The 23181-nt window shown below is 51.4% G+C and overlaps 1 protein-coding gene and 1 pseudogene across 2 annotated transcripts; one reads left to right on the forward strand and one right to left on the reverse strand.

The window, feature by feature from the left end:
• Window positions 1-9776: 9776 nt before the first annotated feature.
• LOC309450418 (olfactory receptor 14J1-like) lies at window positions 9777-10350 on the reverse strand (annotated as a pseudogene). Its single transcript has one exon. The product of its transcript is annotated as an olfactory receptor 14J1-like (transcript).
• A 10518-nt stretch (window positions 10351-20868) lies between these two features.
• Window positions 20869-21831, forward strand: LOC309450419 (olfactory receptor 14A16-like; the record flags this gene model as incomplete). The annotated part of the gene is made up of 1 exon (XM_082073251.1): window positions 20869-21831. One exon carries the CDS (start codon window positions 20869-20871, stop codon window positions 21829-21831), a length of 963 nt encoding a protein of 320 aa, XP_081929377.1.
• Window positions 21832-23181: the final 1350 nt, after the last annotated feature.

Raw genomic sequence — 23181 nt, forward strand, 5'->3', positions numbered from 1 at the left:
AACGTGAAACCTGTGTTCCAGCTGCTGTGTTTTGAATGCCTGCACAGACAAGGACTAACATGTGGATTACTTTAGCCAACGTGACTGACCAGGGCTCTATGTGCCTAACTACGATGTCTCTGGAAGAACCGTTCCACACATGCTTGGTTGGCATCGCCCTTGATGACTACAGCAGCATCACACAACTGTTTCAAAATAGTGGTCGGCATAAAGGCATTGCAACAAACTGTAATAATACCAACATGGCACTTTGGATTAACTGTCTCCTGGAAACAGACATTGAACCACAGGAACTGGAATTGCTGGGATCTGTGCCCATGGATGCTTGTATACAGCTGGTTTGTGAAAAGTGCCAGGACAATATGCTATAGCATGGATGGATAAGACTGCAAAATATTAATGCTACCCTTGGTGATTATAGAAATGAAACTCGATGGTGTAATGCCTCACAGAAGAATCCGAGGGATGTCATTGATAGTGTGGGACAGACTGTATGGTGTATTCTTGATCTGTGAAGATAGAGCCTAACCGGGAATTCCTTCTAATGCTGTTGGAGGACTGTGTAATTTGAGACTATTGACTCTCTTAACACCCAATGTTTCTATGATAATAGATCACAGAAGAGCAAGACGAGAAAAACACTTTTGGCATGCATATAAGTCAAAATGTGATGATACTGTAGATTTTTGGAGCTCAGGGCTAAGGGTTTTAGGATCTCTTGTATCTGGTGTTGGCACAGCTAGAGCTTTAAATATTTTAGAAAATTTGGATGCTGGCTAGTTAAGCAAACTAACAGAACTTCAAGGGCTTTAAGTAGATTCTTGTTAGATGTAGATTCTGTACGACATGCCACACGGTAGAGTAGAGCTGCGACAGACTTTTGTTATTGGCTCAAGGACATGGGTGTGAAGGATGTGATGGTCTCTGCTGTATGGATCTAAAAGATAAATAGATTTCAATCCATAAGGAAATTCAACAACTTATGGACTACTCCCAAAAGATTCAAAAGGATATGGGGTTTTTCAACCTAGAAAGTTTGACGAACTGGCTGGGACTGGAAGGATGGGTCAAAGACCTTTTGCAAAGTCTGTTAGCTATTGTGCTTATTGCAGTTATTGGGCTTTTGTGTTTAAGTTGTGCTTTATCTTGTATTAAGAGAATATTTGAGCACACGTTGTGACAAACTCTACTTGTCCTAAAAGAAAAAGGGGGGAGATCTTGGAGAATGGCCAAGAGAGAAAGGGCATGAGACCCTCTCTACGGAGAGGATCTCTTCTAGTTAACATGAGTAGGCCTCAGTTAGCATGAGCTGAGCAAGGGTGGGTGAGAAGGTATTGCCTGGGAAAGGCCTGCACAAACAAGTCTCACAGTCTCAGGAGGCAGCTCCTGAGAAAGGCCTGGATAAACAAGTACCAGGAGGCAGCTCCGAGATAACGAGGGAACTCACATACCAAGGGGGGCCACAGAAGGGGATGGACTCATTATGTATGTTGGGATGGGCTCATTATGTATGCTATCAAATCGGTATCTGACAAGTAGGCATAGTTAATAGAACTGTTATAAAAGCTTGCGCTTGTGTCAATAAAGATGAAGCATGCCTATAATTCACATTGAATTGATGACATTTCTTCCTCCGTCGCCGTAGGCCCGGACCCATGCCGGGGTCTTAACCCCCGACATAAATCCTCTCAGTTTTGGTCAGTCTTCTGCTCTAACAAAGATAAAAGTGACGTTTAAAACACCTAATCAGAACCTGCAAAGAATACTGTCCTTGCAGCGCAGACACTCTGGAGCCTGCACAATTAGCTGAGTCTTGTTTTAACATCTGTCTCAAGACTGTTACATAAAGTGTCCTTTAGCTAGGCTTTGCTCCTTTTACGCTCATTATAATACTAAACCACACATCCCCAGGATGGGAGCCCCAGGCTCAGCCCGGGACCCTCTCTCAACAAGCATGTGCAGTGGTAAAATGATTATGTAACCAATATGCCAATGTGTGAACACTTGGCTCTTTAGGACTGCCGGGAGGGTCTGAATGGAGGGATAAGACTTGTATATAATAGATGTTCCTTCTCTATCTGTTGTGCTGGATTCATTCCAGCATCCAGACTTGCACAACTCTGGAATAAACGAGATCTCATCTCTGGGTGTGGGACTGGCTTTGAACTTCAGGTAGCGAATTCACCATGAGCAACCAGGAAGAAGGAAAGCAATAAGAAATAAAAGAGGTAGGAGAGGACATAGAAAAGGTTTCAACATTTCACATTCCTGTCAAGAATGCTTCTCCTCTCAGATCTTTAGCATGAACTAGATTTGATCAGTTTGAGAAAACAAGCATAGTTTTATCTAGTCAGGTCGCGGCCCATAAAGAGGGGGATGGATGGGTGAGGGATTATGATGTCAGTTGAGTCTCCAAAACTCGTAATTGAGTGGAAAGACTTTGGCTGTGAAGGGACAGTGGGGTCAGTTCTGTGTCTGGAGGTGACAGCCCAGCAGCAGGGACATGGCTGGGAAAGAACCTCTGCCCAAGGGCCCACAGGTCTTACCCAGGAAGAGAGACGGGTTGTCATGTCCATCCCAACTGCGAACATGACGGGACATCGGCAGGGACATGGTCGTGTCTGTCAGAGAAGCTGAAAGGCCAGCAGCACTCACGGGATTTAGAAGATCATGGCGAGGTGACTTCTCTCTGGTCAGGTAAAAGACCACAAGAAGCCTAACGGGTTGGGTTCCCTGCATGAAGGGCAGTTTATGAGATGGTCGAGCTTTTCTTGATAGTGGGAAGAAGCAGGAAAGAAAAAAAAAAAGAAGTCTGCTTGGAAGGTGAGGAATGGATATGAGGAGGAAGAAATGTGACTGGAAGGGCAGTGCTGTGGTGCAAGAGGTGACCCAGAGGGAGCTGGATCAGCCCATGGTTTGTGTTCCAAAGAGCAGCCAGTGAGGGTGCAGACACAGCAGTGGAGGTGCAGAAATGCTGGGGGGAGAGCAGGTGGGGAAGCGAGATGGGTGTCTGCAGCCTGCAGGGAAAGAGGGGCAGGGGTAGCACCGTGTAGAACAGCCTGTGGTGGAGATGGCAAAGGGCGCTGTAAGGCTGGAAGGGACCCACAGAACCCAGGTCTGTGTCCCCTTGGCCAGGGCAGTTGTCTCTGCCACTGAGGCCCAGGAGAAGACATGTTGTCCTCATGGCACTGGGGCCTCGGTGCCTCCTTGCAGCCCCATGGGGAAGCTGGAAGCTGTTGTCCCCGTGTTGTCCTTCCCTGGGCCTTGCACACCCACATCCCACGGTCCCAGGAAGAGCCCTGAGCCGTGTGTGAGGGACAGGATCCCCCTTCCCATTGCCTGGAGGTCATGGCTCCTCCTTTCTGCTTCAGAAAGCAAACCAAGGGGTTTCTGAGCATCAGAGCTGAAGAAAAGACTCAAAGGAGACCTCATGGTGGCTACAGCTTCCTCACAAGGGGAGAAGGAGGGGAAGGCACTGATCTCTTCTCTGTGGTGACCAATGACAGAACCCAAGGGAATGGAAGAAAAATATGTCAATGGAGGTTTAGGTTGGATATTAGGAACACGTTCTTCCCCCAGAGGTGCTGGACACTGAACAGGCTCCCCAGGGAGGTGTCACAGCCACAACCTGACAGTGTTCAAGAAGAGACTGGACAACGTCCTCAGACACACGGGGTGACCTGTGGGGTGTCCTGTGCAGGGACAGCAGTTGGACTCCATGATCCTTGTGGGTCCTTCCAACTCCGGACATTCCATGATTCTATGAAACACTAGGTCAAAAGTCCATGTTTTCCTTGTACAGATGAGTTGTAAACACACACATCATGTGCACGTCCACTGTGTGCGTGTGGTGAGATGAACCCAAGGGAGCACAAACGCTATCAGCTATTCCTTGGGGTGCCATAAAGGTCAGTGGGACAGAGATGGTGTTCAGGGGACTCTTCCAACCTGTGTTATTGTAGGATTCCATGAATCTTTTCCTTGGAGAGCTCTTTCACGTCAGAATAGACAGAGGAAGGGGAAAAAAACAGAGGCAGAAGCAGAGAGATAAAATGTCCCAGAGTAAATACAGCAGCTCCTCTGAGGAACGTTTCTCCACTCAAACCCTTGATAGGAAATCTATCAGATACATTTGATGAAAGCAGCTCAGTTTGATCTGCTCACACACTGGACCACAAGGAGGGTGATGGTGGGCACGATGTCGTGTGGTCACTTGTGTCTCAGGAACTCATAGTCCAGTAGGAACCAATGGCTGTGGAGGGCACTGTGAGGTCACTTCTGCCTCTGCAGGGGATTGGCCAACAGCAGGAACATGGCTGGGAAAGGACTGTGAGGTCACACACACCAGACGAGCAATCGGGCCCAATCAGCATGGCTGGATGAAAGGCAGGTCCTGCTTGAGCAGCCTGATCTCCTTCTGTGACAAGGTGACCGGCTGAGCAGATGAGGGAAAGTCTGTCGTGGGGAGTGAATCCGCCACACAGGCTGTGGGTGTTGTGTCCTTAGACTGCAGTAAAGCCTGTGACACCGTGTGCCACAGCATCTCCTGGAGAAGCTGCAGCTCGTGGCCTGGATGGGTGTATGTGCGATGGAGGGCTGGACCAAAAGAATTGTGGTGAACAGAGCCAAATCCAGTTGGCATCTGGTCGCAAGTGGTGTCCCCAGGGCTCAGTATTTGACTCAGTTCTATTTAAGCTTTATCAATTATGTGGATGAGGGGATCAAGTGCACCCTCATTAAGTTTTCAGATGACACCAAGTTGGGTGGGAGTGTTGATCTGCTGGAGGGTGGGAAGGCCATGCAGAGGGATCTGGACCCGCTGGATCATTGGGCTGAGGCCATTTGTATGAGGTTTGACTGGACCAAGTGCTGGGTCCTGCACTTGGGTCACAACAACCCCAGGCTCAGGGAAGAGTGGGTGGAAAATTGCCTGGTGGAAAGCGACCAGGGGGTGTTGATCGACAGCAGCTGAACATGAGCCTGTGTGTGCCCAGATGGCCAAAAGGGCCACCAGCATCCTGGCTTGTATCAGGAATGGTGTGGCCAGCAGGAGTAGTGTGATTGTTCCACTGTTCTCAGTGCTGATGAGGTCGCATCTTGAATCCTGTGTTCAGTTTTGGGCCCTTCATCATAAGAAGGACATTGAGGCACCAGAGAGAGTGCAGAGGAGGCGACGAAGCTGCTCAGTGTCTGGAGCACAAGTGTGATGAGGAGCGGCTGAGGGAACTGGTGGGTTCAGCCTGGAGAAGAGGAGGCTGAGGGGAGACCTTCTCGCTGTCCACAACTGCCTAAAGGAGGTTGAACATGGAGGGGGTTGGTCTCTTCTCCCAAGTAGCAAGTGATAGGATGAGAGGAAATGGCCCCAAGTTGTGCCAGGGGAGGTTTAGATTGAATATTAGGAAAAAATTATTCCTGGAAAGGGCTGTCAGGCATTGGAACAGGCTGCCCATGGCAGTGGTGGAGTCACCATTCCTGCAGGGTTATATAAGATGTTTAGATGAGGTTCTTAGGGACACGGTTTAGTGCTAGATTTAGGTTGTGGTTGGACTCAATGTTCCTGAGGGTCTCTTCCAACTGAAATAATTCTATGATTCTCTATTATCAACTGGAATATTCTTCTATCACATTTTCTAAGTGCTCTTCACATATCTGCCTCTTCACCTACAGTCCTCAAACTTATCTAATTAGATGCACAAGTGTTGAATACTAATTGTAAATGATGAAAGAACCATGGCTCTATCAGTCTGGTCTGATACCTGCCAGTCCCAGGCAAACACCTCAGGTACACGGGGGCCTCTCGAGGTTTGGACCATGGAGCTTAGCCCAAAAAACTGAGAATTCCCCTCAAAGCTTAAAAACCAAACCAACAACAACAACAAAAATAACAAAAAGCCCCCCACTCTTTTTTTCATCAGATGAAATTATTCAAAATTTCCAGTAAAATGTCTGTGGAATTTCTATCCTGCTCTAATATGAATTTTCAGAATGTGTATGGACTGTGGGAGATGAAACGTTGGCCTTTCCCTGTGCTTGCAGTGCCAGAACTCTGTCTGTCACTACGTGTATTTAATCCCCTGGACATCCAGGAGTTTCCGCCTGTCCTTGCCCAGCTCACCGTGTCTGAACTCATCTCTTCAGAAGCCTGGCTGGACATTTGCACTTTCCATCGCTCCCCAGAGGTTCTTCACCTCTCACTCTTGGCTCATTCAGAGCCTCTCAGCTCTCACTCTGCTTTGAGCTTCAGGCAGGGAAAGTCTTTCAGCAGTTGCTCTCGTACTCCCTACAGGCAACTCTTGAGTTATGGCAATGGACCTCGCTGGAAACTACTTAATTTAACCATAGAACTGAGAAACATCATTAAGTTGTATTGTGGGTTTTTTTTTTTCTCCTTTTTTGTTTCCTCTAATTAAAAATTCCCCAGTGCCTGTTTACATCCAGTTCTCTAAGGAAACATGAAGCAATTCCTGCAAAGAAGCTGTAACAATCAGTGCAAACTTCAGTGCAGAATCTGATGTAAAGAAATGTGCTGGAAATCCCAGGGGCCAATGAGCAGAACAGGGAGTTTGGGGAGCTGGTTATAGATTTCCTGCTAACAGTCTGAGCAGAGAAACATTCTTCACAGAACTGCTCTGTTTATTTGACACCTTTTAGGTCTCCTCCTCTGCCTGTATTTTTATTTTCTTGTTCCTCCACCTCTTCCTTCTTCTAAAACGTTTCCAAGGGAAAGATTCCTGGAATCACAGAGCAACTCAGGTTTGAACATCATCTTGTCTCACTGTCCTGCTCAGGGCAGGGTGACCCAGGGGAGGTTGTCCAAGGCCTCTGCCCAGCTTTGCACCATCCACTAAGGAGCTGAAGGTTCACTGTGTCACATCATACAGGGGGAGAATAGAGACGTTCAGCAGTGTTGGCCCAAGTGCTGGTCCCTGAGGGATCCCACTGGTAACTGGCTCTGTGGGCACTTTTACCACTGGTGACATTTGGGCTTCATCATCCAGCCAACTTCCCATCCAGCATCCACTTCTTCAGCCCAGAGGGCACCAATCGCATTATAAGGACACCAAGGGAAACCATGTCTGACACCTTGTGAAATTTCATGTGCGCAACGTGCCCTTCTTTCCCTGCCCATTTGGGTTCAGCAATCTCTTCCTTGTTTTCCAAGTGTCTGGACATGGCTGCAGGAGGACTTGTCCCATTCCTTTCCCAGGCATGGAGCTGGGCTGAGTAGCCTGTAATTCTGACAATTCTCATTCCTGCCCTTCTTGAAGACAGGTTTGACAACTGCCTTTTCCAAGGACCTCAGAACCTCTCTGATTGCTCTGGCATGTTTGAGACCACAATCCAGAGTCATGGGTAAGGATGATGGAGCAAACAGGAGCAGGTGAGATTGATCTGCCTGGGCCAGTGGGGTTTGTTCCTGGAGTCACACACGGAAACGTCTGTGATATCAACTGCATAATTCTTCTATTACTTCTTCTCAGTGCTCTTCACGTACCTGCCTCTTTACCTACAGTCCGGAAAGTTTTCTAATTAAGCGCACAAGTCATGAATACCAGATGTAAATGGTGGAAGCGACATGGCTCTGTCAGTCTGGTCTGATACCTGCCAGTCCTAGGCAAACACCTCAGGTACATGGGGCCTCTCGAGGTTTGCACTGGGTGCTTATAGTGAGACCATGGAGCTCAGCCCGAAAACCTGAGAACTCCCCTCAAAACTTGAAAACCAACCCAACCCAACAACAACTACAAAAAGAACAAAAATGTCTGTCAGGCATCCATGTCTGAGCTGGCCTCATGGACTCCTTATGCACCCAGGGATGTTCAGAGACAGAGTCTGCTCCTTTTACACACAGAGGCAGGAGTCACCGTGTCCCTCTGGCCTCCTGAGGGAGGCACCTCAGCCCCGTGGTGTGTCACCCTGCTCTGCACTCATCTGAGATGTCCCACGTTATGGGGAATGGACACGGGGACATTGGTTAAAGGAAGCACAACCCAGTGCTGCATTGAGTTTCCATGTGATGTTCCTCCCAATGTAAAATGACCTCGGGACGCTGTCTGTCCCACAGGCCTTCATAGAATCATACAATGTTCTGAGCTGGAAGGGACCCACACGGATCATGGAGTCCAACTGCTGTCCTTACACAGGACACCCCACAGTTCACCCCATGTGTCTGAGGACGTTGTCCAGTCTCTTCTTTAACACTGTCAGGTTGGGGCCGTGACACCTCCCTGGGGAGCCTGTTCAGTGTCCAGCACCTCTGGGGAAGAACCTTTTCCTCATGTCTGACCCCTGGCACATCTTCATGCCGTTCCCTTGGGTTCTGTCATTGGTCACCAGAGACAAGAGCTCAGCCCTGCTCCCTTCTGAGGAACCTGCAGCCCCATGAGCTCTGCCCTCAGTCACATCTTCTCCAGGCTGAACAAACCCAGGGACTTCAGCTGCTCCTAATACGGCTTTTCCTCCAAACCCTTCACCAACTTCATAGCCTCTTCTGGGCACTCTCCAGTAGCTTTATCTCCTTTTCTCCTGTGTCCCCAGCCCTGCACACAGTGAATGCTGCAGGTGAGGCCGCCCCAGCGCAGAGCAGAGCGGGACAATCCCCTCCCTGCCCAGCTGGCCGTGCTGTGCTGGCTGCACACAGGACATGGTCCCTCTTGGCTCCAGGGACACTGGTGGCTCATGTTCAACTTGCTGTTGACCAGACCCTCAGATCCCTCTCTGCAGAGCTGCTCTTCAGCACCTCATCTCCCAGTCTGTATGTACAGACAGGGCTGACGTGTCCCAGGTGCAAAATGGCACCCCAGAATATCTGACAGCATTGGTGCTCACTTCGGTTCATCTCACCTCACATACATGATGTTCACGCTCACATCTCATCTGTACAATGCACACATGGACATCTGTCCTACTCATTCAGTGTCTTTTCAGGTAAGGACAAAGAACCTCTCTGAACTGGGGAGAGAGGTCTGGGCTAAAATGAAGGCTGTGAGGGATTAGTCCATGATGATTGCGGCAGATTTGATGGGGTGTCCAGTGCACATGGGCACAGCCCAGCCCCTGCTCTGCTGGTCCTGCAGGTCTCTGGCAGGAGCCTGGCTGTGAGAGGACACTGCTGTGTGCCAGCCCTGCACACACACACTGTTCACCTGTACAATGGTGTTTCATATATAGGTCACTTTCTTGGGCATGTTCTTGGGAGAATCTTTGTAAGAAGAACTAAACCTTCAGGTCCTGCCCTGAGGAGATCACCTTTCTCTGTGGAAAGGCTGTTCTGGGGCCAGCTCTGTCACAGCAGTGCCCATTGCCTGTCCCTGCCTGCGCCCACAGCACTGACACACAGCAGGACGGTGACCAAGCTGCCAGAGCACTCAGTCCTTGCACCAACACCAGGGATGAGAAGGAGAGTGTGGGAGTGGAACCAGAACAGCTCTGGAAGAACAAGCGCTGCTGCTCCCTGGCAGGGCTGACATCATGGACTCTTTTCCCTCCTCCCATGAACAAAAGAACCGTCCCTGCAGCTCCAAACAGGCCTTGGTGAAAGGATATAGTGAAAAACAAGTCACTAAGGAGCCCTTTATTTTGTTTAGAGACAAGGAGAGCACGGCTTCTCATTTACACAGCCAGTGGTTATAAAAGAAAAGCAGACAGTGAATTAAGAAATGGGATGACAACATTATCACAATAAAAAAACTACCAACAACAACAGAAAATCCAGAAGACAGGCTAGGCCTGTAATTAGTTACTCTAAAACTCCTATGTAGAAGCAGATGGGCAGTTTAATGCTTCAGGAAATTGTAAGATATGAGTTTCCACAGAGCATCCTTGAGCTCCTGGTTCCTCATGCTGTAGATGAGGGGGTTCACTGCTGGAGGCACCACCGAGTACAGAACAGACACCACCAGGTCCAGCCATGGGGAGCTTCAGGTGGGCAAACAGGGCAGTGCTGACAAACAAGGAGACCACGGCCAGGTGAGGGAGGCAGGTGGAAAAGGCTTTGTGCCGTCCCTGCTCAGAGGGGATCCTCAGCACGGCCCTCAAGATCTGCACATAGGACACCACAATGAACACAAAACACATAAAAGCAAAAGAGGCACTGACCACCATAAGCCCAAGTTCCCTGAGGTAGGAGTGTGAGCAGGAGAGCTTGAGGATCTGTGGGATTTCACAGAAGAACTGGCCCAGGGCATTGCCCTTGCACAGGGGCAGTGAAAATGTATTGGCCGTGTGCAGCAGAGCATTGAGAAACCCAGTGGCCCAGGCAGCTGCTGCCATGTGGACACAAGCTCTGCTGCCCAGGAGGGTCCCGTAGTGCAGGGGTTTGCAGATGGCAACGTAGCGGTCGTACGACATGACTGTGAGGAGACACAACTCTGTTGTGATCAAGAAGAGAAACAAAAAGACCTGTGTCATACATCCCAAGTATGAGATGGCCCTGGAATCCCAGAGGGAATTGGCCATGGACTTGGGCAGAATGGTGGAGATTGTGCCCATGTCAAGGAGGGCGAGGTTGAGCAGGAAGAAGTACATGGGCATGTGGAGGTGCTGGTCCCAGGCTATGGTGGTGATGATGAGGCCGTTGCCCAGGAGGGCAGCCAGGGAGATGCCCAGGAAGAGCCAGAAGTGCAAGAGCTGCAGCTCCTGTGTGTCTGTGAACGGCAGGAGGAGGAACTGGGTGATGGAGCTGCTGTTGGGCATTTGCTGCCTGTGGGCGTGAGGACCTGTGCAAGGAGGAAAAGGCAGTGATAAGTTAGAGGAGACTTCTCTGGGAGAAACCAAAGCCATTTCCAACAGACCTTCCAACCCCGTCACACAGGAGACACAAAGAGACACCGCTCCTGGTGCAGAAGGGACTGTCAGCATCGGTACCCCCAGGCCTGAGAAACCGAGTTTGAGAGGTTTGGGGTTTCTACAGCTACTTCTCCCCTCTCACCCTGGGGAGTGTTCTTGGGTGTCAGAAACCCTCAGCATTTCTGCTGCACTCAGGGAGAACAGAGCGAGTCCTGCGAGACCAGAGGGTGCCTGTGGGTCAGTGCAGAGTGAGGGCAGCTGCTCTGTCCCTCTGTCCTGCTCCAGCTGCCCTGGGCTGGCACCTTTCTGAGATGGAGGCTGATCACACTCCCATGTTACCCTGAAAAGACACCAGGCAATGGTGAGAGCAGAGGGATCCAAGTCTGGCCATGACAAGTCTCACCCTTTCCTAAAGTCTCAGCACGCAACGTTTAGCCCAGGACACACTCAGCTCATTCCCCAGCCCCACAGACTGCATTGCCCACAGCCCACAGGTCAGAGCAAAGCTGGGACACGTGTGCCCATGGACACACCTGCAGGAAAGGACCCACAAGATCAGGCTGTGACTCTGCAGCTGAAACTGCCATCCCCAGAGAGCCTGACAGCAAGAACAAGATCCCAACAGCAGGGACCCAGAGCAGGGGAGCAAGAAGGACAATGCGGTGAGGGTGGGTGTGAGAGAGGCCAGGGCAGAGGCAGCCAGGCACTCAGACAGCGTCACCCTTCCCCAGCTGTGCAGCCACCTCCCAGACACCAACACTGCCGGGCAGCTGCTCTCAGCCCCTGTGCTCTGCAGAGGAACTGGAGCTCTGGCTGCACAGGAGCTGCTTCATGCCTTGGAGCCCCCGGCCCTGAGGGCAGAGGCTTTGCTGGGTGGGACAGGAGGCCAGGGGGCTGCTCACAGGAGGGATCTGACCTGCAGGGGGTCACAGGGACTTTTCTCTCTTCTCCCTCCCATAACAATTCTGGGTTTGGTTTCCTCTCATTTCTGATCATTTCCCTGCTGCCTGGAGATTCTCCCCTGGGAGGTGTTTCCCTGTCCATGTCTGTTCCCTGTCAGTGCTCACAGACCATCCCACCCTCTGTGCCCTCCCCTGGCCCTACAGATCCTGCCTGTTCACAGGGCACTGCCTGGGGGCATCTTCCTGTCTGCAGGCTGGAAAACAGGACAGGTCAGACTAAGGCTGACGGGTCCAGCCAAGGTGATGCAGGTGCTGTGCACAGGCAGAGGGGTGGGGAAGGGATGTCATGAGCCTTCTGGCAGACGTACTGATCACTCACAGTGGCAGTTCAGGAGTCTCAGTGACTTGTTTAAGCATGAGAGCTCATTTTCATTTTATCCTTTCCTGCACCCCCCAGCCCTTGGGAGAGGAAACTGAAAAGACAGGCTCAGGAAAGCTCCTTATCTGTCTGGTAATCCTTGCATTGATCTTGTCTTTGGGGCATCCCCTTAGAAAAATCCTGGGGGTGATCTGGAGCTGTGAGCAGCCCTGACCCACACAGCACCCTCTCCACTGCAGAAGCACCTTTCCTGCCCTTATCGAGGATGCTCCTTCCCCCCACAGCTTGTCCCCACAGCACCGTGGGGATCTCCCCCAGACAGGGACCCTGCTCTGCAGGACAGCCCAGGGCACCCCTGGGTGCTCCCCCTGCAGTCACCCTCAGCAGAAGTTGTCGTCATTCCCTGTCCCTCTGACAGTGCAGCAGGGAAGCCCTGCTCTGGAGTGTGTTCTTCTTCTCTACAACAGAGATACTGTGACAGAGACCTGACAGATCCTGTAAATCATGGAATGTATCAGCTTAGGGTCTCCCTCCAGGAAATGCAGCTGCATTGTCCTACAGCCAGAGACTTACCGTGTTAGAACTGTGAAGATTTTTCTCATGGAATCCTCAGCAACCAACCCCCTCCATTGCCTTTCCCCTCTCTGTGCCTGTCTCCCGTGCCCTTGGTGCTGCAGGCAGAGCCCTCAGCCCTGCTGCGTGTGCAGAGGAGCTGCTCCTGGCAGAGCTGTCTCTCTGCAGCGCTGCCGCTGCCATGAGCTCCCTGTGTCCCAGGAGCCCAGCCCAGCTCAGCAACAAAGGAGCATTTCTTTCCAGAATTGTATTTTTCATTTTAAAAAATGAATCGGTATGAGAATCATATTTTCTTGTCCCATCATTAGACAGGACACCAGGAATATTACAGCAAAGTATCTAATTTCTCCAAGCTAGGGGAGGAATATCTTCAGTTGAATGACATTAGGCATTTCATTCTGGTTTTACACTCCTAGGTCTAGAGAGACATTCATCAGTCTTTGGCCATGTCATGTCTGTGCTCTGATTCAAAGCCTTTGCACACATGGGCTCTTGGACACTTGGTACCAGGTTTCTTGTGGCAGGTCAGAGCTGGGCTGGTGCCACAGCTGGGGTGGCTCAGAAATGTAGGGAACAATGTATTGTCAGTGCACTCCACATAAAGATTCTGGCTTTCTTTGTGCCTTTTCACTAACATGGGATCTGTTCCTTGGCTTTCATTGGCTAAAAAGGAAACAACTTTTCTATGCCACCTGCCCCTCACTCCAGAAAAAGAAATGAGAAAATGGATGGAAAAGGGGTGATTTGGGAGCAATTCTGACCAACAGGTGTATTCTTTCAATAGTAAAAAGGTGGAAGTGGGAGAAAGCACTGTTGCAAGGACTTCATACAAGAGGCCAACTACTGAGATGCAATATGCATTTTGAGAAGTGAGAATGACTGCTGGGAGGGAAATTAAAGAGCTTTAGTTTATCAACATAACCAAGAATATGGAGTTTTCTGTTGCTGTTATTAGTGATAGTGCCACTGTTCAAAAACATCCTTGAAAAAATCACTGTCATCCCTTGGCTTCAAAACTCAGCCCGCTCTGTATTTGACAGGACTGCTTCAAACATCTGTGACCCAAGTCTTTTACCCAAGGAAGGGAAAAACTTCCAGTGCAGGCACCAACCCAATACCCAACTTGCCTGGAGAGCCAGGACAGTTGTGCCACACAAGAGCCACCCTGGACAGAAGCTACGGTTAGTGAGAATTGAAATTATTTAAACTCCAATAATAGAATCACAGCATTATGGAATCATTTAGTTTGGAAAAGACACATAAGAACATGGAACTCAAACATAAGAACTCCACATAAGAACTCCAACAATAAATCATATCCCTAAGTGCCACATCTCCACATCATTTAAACACCTTCCGCAATGGAAGCTCCAATCCTGAGCTGGCAGGACACCACTGGCTGCAGTTGGACATAAGATACTGGTCATGGCTGTGAGTTCAGCCCTCGCTGCAGAATGTCTCACACCCTCACTGAGGAGGGCAGGGGGCTGGGAGATGGGAGCACGTTTCAGTTTCCAGATCCCAGCACAGAGCCCAAACCATCCTGCCCTTGGACTCTGGATCCCATTTCCTGAGATACAAAGCTGGTGGGCTTCTCTGGATAATCATGTTAAAAGGCATCAATAATCCTTCAAATGTTTGTGTAATTTGTCTAGGAATGACAGTTTTTAAAGAAAAATAATGTTTAACATGCTTATATTTACATATCTATAAAATAGTGCTCTGCATCTGTGGTAGCCCCTCTGGCAATGACAATTAAATAGGCATTTGCACTATAAGGCTCCATACCCCATCCACAAGCACACATCTAAGTGGTTCAGATGACGGGTGGTCTGGCAAACGTCACCCTTTGTGTCCCCAGGTGATGGACACTGCTCATGTGCCTCTGCAGAGAGTGGCAGGAGCTGGATCCCCTTCTCGGGACAGACTCCTTCCAGGAGAGACACAGACACAGGGGAACTCATCAGGGCTTTACGGCATTTCACTGGCATCAGTTTTGACATATTGGGTGCTGTCCTGTGACTGTCCTTTCTGCACAAATGATCATAAAAACACAACCATTTAATGAGACATGGCCATAAAGGGCTGTTATGGACAAGAAAGCTCACCATGAACTCTGGAGAGAGCGAGGGAGTTTATAATAAGCACCAGGAAGAACCAAGAAGCTCGAGGCCTCTTCTGAAGAGCGGGAGGCCTGAGCAGCCGTGATTGGCCATTGTAGGTGTGGGAGAGGGTCAGGGCATGTCAGGGAGAAGCAATGAGATGGTGATGGCTTCAGTGAACCCTTCCAGCCATGTCTGAGCCCAGAAATGGAAAGCAGTTGATGTCTGCAGGTGGAGGAGGAACAGGAGGAAGATTTTCCAGGGAATACGGAAGGAAGAAAGGCCTCTCTGGGCTAATCATGTATGGCAGTGCCATTTGCATGCTGTGGGCATGGCTGTGCCTGGGAGATGGGGAACGGCTGCTGCTGGGGTGGCTGTGCTCAGTCATGGCCCATGAGCTGACCCTGCTCTGCTCCTCTCTTACACTGCCCACACTTGGATGGTCCTCAGGAATCATCCATGAGCCTGGTGGATCCATGAACCTCCTGCAGTGATGGGTATGGATCCAAATAGGGGATTCAAGCAAGAGTGTGACTGGGACATTGAGGTGACTGGTGACCATTGCCAGGTGTATGAAAGAAGCTGGATGAGTTGTGAGGAGCTCACAGGCATTTCCAACTCCATAGAGACGACAGCCTTGCATTTAAAGCAACAGCACTTGACATAAAACCCACAACCAAAACACAAAACACTCACACTGACCACAGGAAAAGCCTTGAAAAATATTGGAGAAAAATCTACCAGGTCCCAGAGATCTGGGCTCAGCCATTCTGGTGATGAACAAGCATCAAGGGCTCACATGGCAGAAACTTGGGGTTTGCTTCTGCCTTTCACTTCATTAGAGGTTTGTTCATCCTTTCAGCAGCTGCAGTTCAGGATCATGGCAGCAGAGGGCTCATTGACATCGAAAATGCTCTTACAAGCCAAGGTCTGTGCATCATTTTCCTAAAGGCTTCAAGTCTGGTGTGGATGATTAGGGAGATTTCAGGAACATCCAAACAGAGAGCATTTCCATAATAAATAGCAATAAAGCCAAATTTCTTCTATTTCCTTCCCTGCTCGCCCTTCCCTCCCTTTCCAGAACAGGTGGCATCAGCAGCCTCCAGTTCATACTGATGTGTTGCGTCTCCTGATAAAGACTGAATATGTCAGAAAAGTGGGTGCCTGAATCACCATGTGAGTGAGGAGACAGGCCAGGACACCTCAAGAGGAGTCACACTCCTCTGGACCAAGAGGTGGATGTTCCTGGCAATCTCAGGTGCCACAGCACAGCGATACTTGTGTTCAGGAGCTGGTCAAGTGACCCATCTCCTGTTCTGTAACGGTGTCTGAGTTTGCTCAGGTCACCCCTGACTTGAGCCCCATCCACTGCTGGGTGTTCTCCAGACTCCTGCCTTCAGGAACAAAGTCCCAGGAGACCTTGCTGGTGAAGATGGAGGCAAAGAAGCCATGAAGAACCTCAGTCCTGTCTGATTCTACTCTTACGAAGTTCAGCAGCAGGCCCACGTTCACCCTGTCTATTCTCTTACTGCAAGGTAAGCTCTGTCAGCTGATCTTGCTGCCCTTCCCGTGCAGGTATCAAGTCCAGGGCACCTTTGGCGTCATCCCCACATCCATGGCCAAGGTTTCTAAATTCCTCCTTTGCAGCTTCTTCTGCTCCCACCTCCTGTGTGCTGCCTTTGTGCCCTGCAGTTCCATCAGTTCGGAGGAGCAGCCTCACAAGATAAATGCTTCTTCTCATGGGTATTTGGAGACACCATTCTTGTGCTTGGAGCAGGCTGTCCTGTAAGACCGATCAGATTTCCTGAGCTCCTTCACTTTTCAGGCCTACTTCCATGTCACTACCTCGCCCGCCATCCCCAAGTATGTCCAAGTCTTCTCCTCTGGAGCCCACCAGCCTGTGCTCTGCTGCTGGCCTTCCTCCCTCCCCTCTGGTGCCTGGGACCCCACTGTGTCCTGGTCACAACAGCCAAGGTGGACACTGATGTTCACATCCCTCACCAGCTCTTCCTTGTTTCCCAGTTCCAGATCCAGGTGAGCATCACCCTTGTTGGCCCATCAGGCAGCCATGTTAAGCAGTTGCCCCAAGATCCATTGGACTGTTGGCACCTGCAGCTTTGCCTGGCAATTTCAAGGCAATTACAGTTCCCCATAGGAACCTGCTCATTGACGGGAGACTTCCTTGAGTTGCCGACAGAAGACCTTTTCTGCTTCTTCTCCATGATCAAGTAGATTGTAACACCCAAAACATTGTTACCCTATGTTGTGTTTACATGGCAAAGTCTTGGAACTGGTCGTGAGTGTGGGTGTGTTACAGTTGTTGCCACTCTGAGAAGACAACAGGAGTTCAATCTACGTCAGACAGAGCAGATTTCAGCTGCTCCAAGATGGACCCACTCCTTGCCAAACCTGAGCCACTCAGCGATGCTGGCAGCACCTCTGGGATATTGTATTTGAGAAAAGGTAAAAAACGCTGCACAACAGCAGGTGGGAGAGGGGAGGGAGGAGATGGGAGAGAAAAGCTCTGCAGACACCAAGGTCATATCCCATAGGACCCAAGCAGGTCCCTCAGCAGCCAAATCCTGCTCTCCTGAAATCCTGCTCTTGGCCTTGTTCTCATCTCCCAGGAGCCTCAGCTCCACTTTCCCATCCCTGACTGTTCCATCCTGACCAACTCTTTCTGGTTTGTAAGTGTGAAGTCCCACAGGCACCTCACCCCACTGACTCCTCAGTCACCCGTGTCAGGAAGATGTTGTCAATGGGCTCCAAACCCTCCTGGATGGCCGGTTCCTTGCAGATATTGGGATATCTCAGGTCTGCCATGAGGACACGGCCCTGGAAACATGAGGCTTCTTTCATTTGTCTGGAGGAGGCCTCATCTCATTCCAATTCCTCATCAGTGAGTCAGTAGCTGATGTGCAGTCACCACAACACTGCCCATGTTGTTCTGCCCTCTCATGCTGACTCCTCAACCTTCAGCTGACATTGTCTGTCCCCAGGCAGAGCTCCACACATTCCTGCTGCTCTACCACATGAAGGGAAACATCAGAAACTCCACACCTCTGGCATTATGAGTATCAGACACCCAAGACCCCACTTTTTACACAGGAGTTGATAGTTACATTTTCCTGTAATGCGTCATGATGTTATGTTGGGAGAGACACCCTCATGAGGATAAACCATCTGTGTGCAAACATTAACAGCTGAGCAAATGGAGCTTCAGTCAAGGGGGAGTCCAGACCTTGTGAATATCTGGTGTTCGTCCATCAGAAATGTCTGAGTTTTGACAAGATGAAATGACGAGTTCTCAGTGGCCCTGAGGAGAAGGGCCTGGGCACTCCAAGGTCCCCACACCAGCCCGTGGTGCACGCTCACCATGAACAAGGCAGCTGCACACGGGGCTGCATGAGGAGGAGCGTGGGGACCCAGACACCTGCAGTTCTCATCCCATTCGGTTCAGCACTGGTGTGACCCACACACACGGGTGTGTGCCAGTGTGCGGCTTCCCAGTCTGGAGCAGCAGGGAGGAACTGGAGAGTGCAGGGCTGTGCCAAGGCAGGTTCAGCACCTTGTGCACATGGTGTGGGGTGCTGAGGGACCTGGGCTGCTTTGGCCCAGCAGCGCTGGGGAGGCTGCAGCAGTGCAGGAGTAGCCTGAGAGTGCTTGAAGGGCGGTTTCAGAGGTGGTGGAGGTTTCTGCACAGTGGGAAAGAGCATGAGAAAGAAAGAATGGCCCAAAGTGCAGCTGGGGAGGTCCAGGCTGGACATGAGCAGAAAGGAATGTGATGGAAGGGCAGTGCTGTGGTGGAGCAGGTCAGCAGAGGGAGTCTGCATCAGCCCAAGGCTTTGTGCTTCAAGGACCAGCTGGGGAGGATGGAGAGAGCTCAGCAAAGGAAGGAAGATGCTCAGACAGGAGCAAGGTGGGTCAGCAGGGGGGATGTCTCCAGCCTGCAGGGACAGAGGTGCAGGGGATGCCACAGCACAGGACAGGCTGTCGTGGAGATGATCACGGGATGGAAAGAGGCTGAAAGCCCCACCAGACATGAGCTCCTTCTCCCCTTGGCCGTGGCTGTTGTCTGCACCTCTGATGCCTGTGAGGAGACACCTTGTCCTTGCAGCACAGGGGCCTCATGGCTCCTTGTCCCCAGCCAGGAACCTGGGAGGTGTGGGACCATAGTCCTGCCCTTGGCCTTGCACAGCCCCACATCACACTGTCCCAGGAAGGGCCCTGGGCAACGTGGGAGGGACAGGATCTGACTTCTCAGGGCTGGGGGTCAGGCCTTGTCCCTTTGATTAATGAAACACATCCAGGTTTATTCAGCATCAGAGAGACCTTTACTTTGCTTTTCCTGACCTGTCATCTCTACCTCCAGTTTTCTTCTCTGACCAGACCCCTGGGATGGTTTCTCAGTTGTTTCCCTCAGTGGGACCCATTAACCTTACAAGAAACTTTGGAGTTCGAATCTAACTTTGACTTCTTGAGAGGTTTCATCACCTTCCTCCAGGGTCTGAGGTTCATGGACTCAGCACCAAACCCACCAGAGGGGTCATTAAAGCGCCTTGTGCTGCTCCTGTGCTGCTGAGCTGGGCTGGGCTCCTGGGACACAGGGAGCTCATGGCAGCGGCAGCGCTGCAGAGAGACAGCTCTGCCCAGGAGCAGCTCCTCTGCACACGCAGCAGGGCTGAGGGCTCTGCCTGCAGCACCGAGGGCACAGGAGCCAGGCAGAGAGAGATTAAAGGTGGTCAGGACTGGGAGGATGCTGAGAGCTCACTGGGGGAGAAACCTTTGCAGCCCTTCCATGGTAAGTCTCTGGTGCAGGGCAGTGCAGCTGTAGCTCCTGGAGGCATCTCCTGAAACTGGCACAGGCACAGCTGGTGGGATCTGTAAGGACGGGGCTCTTGTCAGGCCATGTTGAACACTGTGAAGCCGGGTGAGCACCCAGGGGTGCCCAGGGCTGTCCTGCAGAGCAGGGTCCCTGCACCCCAGGGCTGTGCCGGGCAGGGACTCTGCCGCCTGCCAGGGTCAGCGCTCAGCCTGCCCGGGAGATCCCATGGCAGCAGCTGTGGGGGGAAGGAGCGACCCCCGGCAGGGCAGGCAGGGAGCTTGTGGGGTTGAAGGGGCTGTGTGGGTCAGAGCTGCTCAGAGCTCCAGACCACCCCAGAGACATGGCAGAGGGTCCTTCTGAACAAGGACATCAACACAGGAACAGCTGCAAGGGAAGGAGTCTGTGCTTTCAGTTTTCCACTCTTGCTCGTCTGGGTGTGCAGTGGGAGATGGGGATTTATTTCTCTCTTTGGAGAAGACACTGAGACCCCAGTTCTCATTAGGACGTGTCTGAGCTGCTCCTGAGCCCCTGCACACACAGAGCTGCCCCTGGGCAGTGCCAGGAGGTGTGAGCAGGACAGAGCTGAGCACACAGCGGGTGGGACGGGGTCTGTGACACTGACAGGGAGCAGACCAGGGAGAGAGACACAGCTGCAGGCAGCACAGACATGGGCAGGGAGAAGGAGCTCCTACCAGATATGCCAGGGACGGGATTTCCCAGTGCAACCCCTGGTCTCCTCTCCTCCCCAGCAGACCCTCTGCCCCAAAGCCATGGGGTCCAGGTCACGAGTCTCCACCTCAGCAGCTGGACCTCCAGGTGAAGGGTTCCTGCAACGGGGTACACAAACAAGGTGCTAAAAGTACTTGCTCTCCAGTGTCATTATGTGAGTGTCAGCAGCACAGCCGGGTCAGGAGAAGGTTCCACAGCATGCCCGTCTGCCTTTCTGTCCTTGTTGTATTTTCTGGTAGCACTGCAGTGTCCTTCCCTGTTTCTCCACCTGTCCCTGGTGCTCTTGCTCTCTGGGGCTGGGGTGGGAGTGTGGGTCAGTTTTTGTTCTGACACCAACACAGGGGTCTTGACCCAGAGGTGTGTTCATAGAAATTGGCTGTCGAAGCTACATTTTAAATTGTGATGAACTGTTATTCACACTTAGTAGAAAGAGAGAATGAGCTGAAACATCCCTCCATTAGGGAGGAGGTTTTCCATGTGAAACAGCCTGTTTATTTTCCCCAGAGAAGTCACCCCTAATATGTAACTGTCTTTTCTCCTTACACAGGTCCTCATGCCCACAGGCAGCCAATGTCCAACAGCAGCTCCGTCACCCAGTTCCTCCTCCTGCCGTTCACAGACACACGGGACCTGCAGCTCTTGCACTTCTGGCTCTTCCTGGGCATCTACCTGGCTGCCCTCCTGGGCAACGGCCTCATCATCACCACCATAGCCTGGGACCAGCACCTGCACACCCCCATGTACTTCTTCCTGCTCAACCTCGCCCTCCTCGACATGGGCTCCATCTCCACCACTGTCCCCAAATCCATGGCCAATTCCCTCTGGGACACCAGGGCCATTTCATACTCAGGATGTGCTGCACAGCTCTTTTTTTTCTTTTTCTTTGCTACAGCAGAGTATTGTCTCCTCACCGTCATGTCGTACGACCGCTACGTTGCCATCTGCAAACCCCTGCACTACGGGACCCTCCTGGGCAGCAGAGCTTGTGTCCACATGGCAGCAGCTGCCTGGGCCACTGGGTTTCTCAATGCTCTGCTGCACACGGCCAATACATTTTCACTGCCCCTGTGCAAGGGCAATGCCCTGGGCCAGTTCTTCTGTGAAATCCCCCAGATCCTCAAGCTCTCCTGCTCACACTCCTACCTCAGGGAAATTTGGCTTATGGTGGTCAGTGCCTCTTTAGCTTTTATGTGTTTTGTGTTCATCGTGGTGTCCTATGTGCAGATCTTCAGGGCCGTGCTGAGGATCCCCTCTGAGCAGGGACGGCACAAAGCCTTTTCCACCTGCCTCCCTCACCTGGCCGTGGTCTCTCTGTTTGTCAGCACTGCCATGTTTGCCCACCTGAAGCCCCCCTCCATCTCCTCCCCATTCCTGGACCTGGTGGTGTCTGTTCTGTACTCAGTGATGCCTCCAGCATTGAACCCCCTCATCTACAGCATGAGGAACCAGGAGCTCAAGGATGCCTTGAAGCAACTAATGGCTGGATTCTTTACAAAGGCATTAAACTTCCCATATTCTGTATATCACTCATGACATGACTCACTAAAGGTCCAACCTGTCTTTTTGTATTTTGTATTTTTGGATGATTGGAGTTGGGGGATGGCTTGTTTGGTTTTGCTTTTTTAACTATAATAATATTGCACACAAATAAATGTTACTGTTCATCCTGCTTTTAATTCTCTGTCCACCTTTATAGATCCAGTCAAAGACCTTGTAAATGAGAAGTCGTGCTCCCTGTGTATTTAAAGAAAATAAATGACCCTGCAGTGAATTGTTTGTCTGAGATCCTTCCTCTGCAACCTTTGTGAAGCTCAGCACAAGGTGTCTGTGTGCGAAGATGGAGGAAACAGTCCCAGCAGAGCAGCTCTGCCAGGCAGCACCAGCCTTGTTCTGCCCAGAGTCCTTCTCTTTCCACTCCCACACTCTCCTTCTCAGCCCTTGTGTTGCTGCAAGGCCTGAGCGCTCCCAAGGCTTGGTCGCCGTCCTGCTGTGTGTCAGTCCTGTGACCAGGACAGGCGGTGGGCACTGCTGTGACAGAGCTGGCCTCACAACAGCATCTCCATCAGCAAGGGCATCTCCTTAGCACAGTGCCTGAAGGGTTAGGTCTTCTTCCAAAGTTCTTTGAAGAACATTCCTTAGTAACAGACTCTCAAGAGGCTCGTTGCTTTGCTTGTTTCTCTGTGGGCTCAGTGTGAGGAGATCATGGTCCCAGTGTGGCTTTCGAGGGACTTCAGGCTGGTTGCTCAGGTGTTGCTTGTTGGTGGCCAGCACCCACGCACAAGGTGAATAAGGCAGGGTCCCTCTGAGCAGCCTCCATGGCCACCCAAGAGCTTGTGTGGGACGTGGTCAGTGGCAGTGACCACCACCAGCTGGGGCTGCCTCCCAGCCTGACCAGTATGGCCCCGCAGAGTCACCACAGCCCACTTGATCTACAGAGCAAAACCCCCAGCTCGGGGCTGTGGGCAGCGTGGGGACAGGGTGCAGGAATGGCAGCCAGGCCAGCGCAGGTGTGCTCTCCTTGGGCAAAGGCTCTGTGGGGAGACGGGACATCCCAGGAGAAGAGCAGGGCACTGTTTGTGTGCAGACATGGAAAGAGTTACCCTTTGCCTGTGGGTGACAACTTGGGTCAGGCTGCCCTGTCCCTGGATAGCCTGAGCGTAGCAGACAGATAGACACTGTCACTGAGCCCCATTTCCTCCATTTCATTCTACAGGGCCAGCCCAGATGGAGCTTCTCTGCTGGGGTGGGCTGGAAAGTGCCCCAGAGAGGGAAACACCAGTGCAAACTGAAGTGTGCAAGTGTGCAGGGTGGGGGCACCAAGCTGGGAGGAAGGGCTGACACACCAGCTGTGCTGGCATCCAGTGAGACCTGGACAGGTTGGAG

This window comes from Streptopelia decaocto (genome assembly GCF_964273445.1).
Source record: "Streptopelia decaocto genome assembly, chromosome: 26".
Classification (NCBI taxonomy): Eukaryota; Metazoa; Chordata; class Aves; order Columbiformes; family Columbidae; genus Streptopelia; species Streptopelia decaocto.